At 39.0% G+C, this 3686-nt stretch overlaps 1 protein-coding gene across 1 annotated transcript in view; it reads left to right on the plus strand.

Annotated features, from left to right (window-relative positions):
• Nucleotides 1–7: 7 nt before the first annotated feature.
• The window catches only part of LOC118323162 (cytochrome P450 2K1-like), a 4378-nt gene continuing 699 nt past the window's right edge, over nt 8–3686 (plus strand). The window contains exons 1-8 of the mRNA XM_035655093.1: nt 8–733; nt 844–1006; nt 1126–1275; nt 1518–1678; nt 2438–2617; nt 2725–2866; nt 3306–3490; nt 3626–3683. Of these exons, the coding sequence (XP_035510986.1) occupies nt 524–733; nt 844–1006; nt 1126–1275; nt 1518–1678; nt 2438–2617; nt 2725–2866; nt 3306–3490; nt 3626–3683 (1249 nt within the window). The 5' untranslated portion in view covers nt 8–523. The remainder of the gene's footprint in view (nt 734–843; nt 1007–1125; nt 1276–1517; nt 1679–2437; nt 2618–2724; nt 2867–3305; nt 3491–3625; nt 3684–3686) is intronic.

Here is a 3686-nt window from a genome sequence, read left to right on the forward strand (position 1 = left end):
CATTACATTATACAACCTGTGATGAAGGTTGCAGATATTCACTGTCCAAAAAGGTTGAAAACTACTGGTCTGGACGTAAAGGAGCCTGAAGACACCTAACAGACTGTTTAATAATCTGCAGTTAAACTTTAAATCTTGAACTGACATCAGCCAGGAATTTCTTACCCACATTACATTACAGGTGACCTACATTTTAAACCTATAATTACATGTACCTGGAATCAGAGATGCTATGTTGTAAATATCCAGTTGTTCTATGAGCTTGTTTATTGTAGAGGTTAGGTCTACCTGCCAAAAATTTAGGATTAAACCCTGGCCAAACAACTCCTTTTGTCAGGTAACCTGTCAGGTTTGCCTCACCTTTGAGACTTATCTCTCACAATAGAGCCCTATTGGGCGGAGAGGTGCTTAGTAACCCTACACGAAAGCTGCAGGGACATTTCAGGTGATGTCTTTGTAAGAGTAAACAGCACTGTGTTTGCAGCAAGACTCAGTCAGAGGAGTACCATCAACAGCAGGACAAATGTCTCCTTTGGAGGATTTTGTTTTTTTCCTCTTCTCCAGTCCCACCGCTCTGTTAGGGGTTGTTGCTCTTTTGCTCGTCCTCTATCTTGTCTCTGGTAGCTTTACCTCCCATAAAGTGGGGAAGGAGCCTCCAGGACCGAGGCCTCTTCCCCTGCTTGGCAACCTCTTGCAGCTTGATCTCAAGAGACCCTATAAAACCCTCTGTGAGGTGAGTTTAGCTCTTATCCCAAAACAAATTGATTTGTAACATGTTGCTATAAAATAAATGTCCTTATACCATCTCTTACAAATTTGACTACATTATTTTTATTTTTCCAGCTTTCAAAGAAATATGGGTCCGTGTTTACGGTGTACTTTGGAACCAATAAAGTTGTGGTCCTAGCTGGATACAAGACAGTCAAAGAGGCTCTGGTCAGCAATGCAGAAGAGTTTGGAGATCGAGACATTGCCCCTATATTTAATGATATTAATGAAGGTCATGGTATGTCCTTCCTCTACAGTATTTTTACTGTATAGTTGGTTTTATTGATCACTGATGAGTATAACAATATATACATGACACGTGAAGATCAAATTTGACTTGCATGTCATGTTTAATAGGGATTCTGTTTGCAAACGGAGAATCGTGGAAAGAGATGAGACGTTTTGCCCTCACCACCCTGAGAGACTTTGGGATGGGCAAAAGAGTAGCTGAGGAGAAAATCTTGGAGGAATGCCGCTATCTGATCCAAATGTTTGAAGAGCATAAAGGTATGGAGTGATATAGAGTGTGTATGTGATAATACATGATAAGGTGTTAAAATAACGTCAAGAAGGTCTAATCATAATGCTGACTGATATTTCCTCTGCATTGTCTGTTATTTTCCACATCAGGATGCTGTGTCCAAATATTTATTTTTTGTAGCCATGTGTCATGGTGAGGTTTGTTTTAGTAGTAAAATACTGCACTTTTAAAGTTGTACTTCAGTCTCTTTCTGGCTGCCACTTTACAGGGAAACCATTTGATACAACATGTCCAGTGAATTACGCAGCCTCCAATATCATCTCCTCTATCGTGTATGGAAGCAGGTTTGAATACAATGATCCCAGATTCAAAAACTTGGTGAGAAGAGCAAATGAGAACATACGCATTAGTGGCTCTGCACCAATCCAAGTAAGATTCATATTTCCCTTATTAATTGGTGCTATTTTAAGGGGATTACACACAAGCCAATTTAAGTGTGTGGTAACTGACAGATTTATTCTATGTACACAAGATTTGTGCAGAATGATAAAATTTATCTAAGCCTTTAGCATTTAATAGCAGTAGATATACACATCTATAGTCCATGTAGTATAGTTGACATGTATTTTTTGATGACATAATTTTGGAAAGTAAGTTCAAGTAAGACAGTTTCAAATACAGAAAATGATATCAATTGTAAGCTGTAGGGGTGTCATTAAAGACTTATATCGGTTTTGGTAAACATCATTTTTTTTCTTAACCTTTGTAGTATTGGTTGTTTTGGGGCAATGATTTTAAATGACAAAATGATAGGCACAAGAAAGTGTGAAACAGATGGAAACTGTGGGTATCTGGTTATGCAACATGTAACTGTGGCAAATAACTGATCAAAAAGAGTGTCTGAATGCTAAATATATATGATTACCTGTATGTCATCGGTGTGGGGAAGAAAAATCCAATAATTCCTACTGTTTGTGCTGACCTAAAACTAAAATAAAAAAAATACATTTTATAAGCTAAAAAACAGATTAAGAACACATTAAGACAGGTAAAAGTCTAAAAAGTTTGTTAGACTTCATAAAATATCACTGATGGAAATAAAATGTCTCAGAATCTAATCTAAGCTCATTTCATTGAATTCTTTGTGTAATTTAAATAACCTCTGTTGTTTTTCCTGTTGTGTCACAGCTTTACAACATGTTTCCCAGGCTGGTCAGTTGGATCAAAAACCGGCAGCTGATAATAAAAAACGCTGAAATGACTATCAGGGATGTCAAAGATTTAATCAAGCATCTGAAAGATACTCTGAACCCTTACATATGCAGGGGTCTTGTGGACTGTTTTCTGATTCGGAAGCAGAAAGAAGAGGTAAGACTTTTGATGTTTTGCATTTTGTTGTTTAAGAAAAAGGGCAGTGATGAACAAGTTGGCCACACAGCTTCTTTATAATAATATGTGGGTGTTCTTTCTCGTAGGACTCTTGTGTTAAGGACACTTACTACAATGAGAAAAACCTGATATTTACAGTGACCAACCTGTTTGCAGCTGGTACAGATACAACAGCAACTACACTGAGATGGGGTTTAGTGCTTATGGCCAAATATCCACATATACAAGGTAAGGAGAGAGAGGAGGCTTGTATTTTTTAAGGAAATGTTCTAGAAGCACATGGTAGCTTACCTGGTAGAGCGTGTGGCCCCTGTAGAAGTCCTCGTTGCATGTTGTCCCCCTCTCTCCTTGTCCCCTCCTGTCTATCTTCACCTGTCCTATCAAATAAAGGCTTAAAAAGACCCAAAAATATGTTAAAAAAAAAAAAAAGCTTTCTCTCTTGTTATCTCCTCTGGAGCACCTCTCAATTTCGGGATACCTGATAAGGCACACTGCCATCTACAGTAGTGACCTTAAGGTCAGCAGTGTCATTGTAAACATCTTAGCATGCTGACATCAGCATTTAACTCAATGCCTGTGCCAAAGTACAACTTCACACAGTTGCCAGGATGGCTGTAGACTCCTAGTCTGAAGGCAAAGAATATTAATCTTTTTTATGTGTATTTAGACCAGGTCCAGGAGGAGCTGAGCAGCGTGGTAGGAAGCCGCCAGGTCCGGGTAGAGGACCGGAAAAACCTGCCGTACACTGATGCTGTCATCCATGAGACGCAGAGACTGGCCAACATTGTCCCCATGGCTATTCCTCATAAAACCAGCCGAGACTTAACCTTCCAGGGCTACTTTATCAAAGAGGTTCGGCTCTCACATCTGTTTTAGTATTTATCCATAAAGAATAAATAATGGAATTGTTCATCCACCTGTGAAAACTTGAAAAGCTTTCATTCTAAGACTTCACATGATAAATCTGCCCTCTTCTATTGCCTACAGGGGACTACTGTGTTTCCTCTTCTTACTTCTGTCCTGCATGATGAGAGTGAATGGGAGAGCC

Source organism: Morone saxatilis, unplaced genomic scaffold (genome assembly GCF_004916995.1).
Source record: "Morone saxatilis isolate NCDOM2014 unplaced genomic scaffold, NCSU_SB_2.0 Contig14, whole genome shotgun sequence".
NCBI classification, from domain to species: domain Eukaryota; kingdom Metazoa; phylum Chordata; class Actinopteri; family Moronidae; genus Morone; species Morone saxatilis.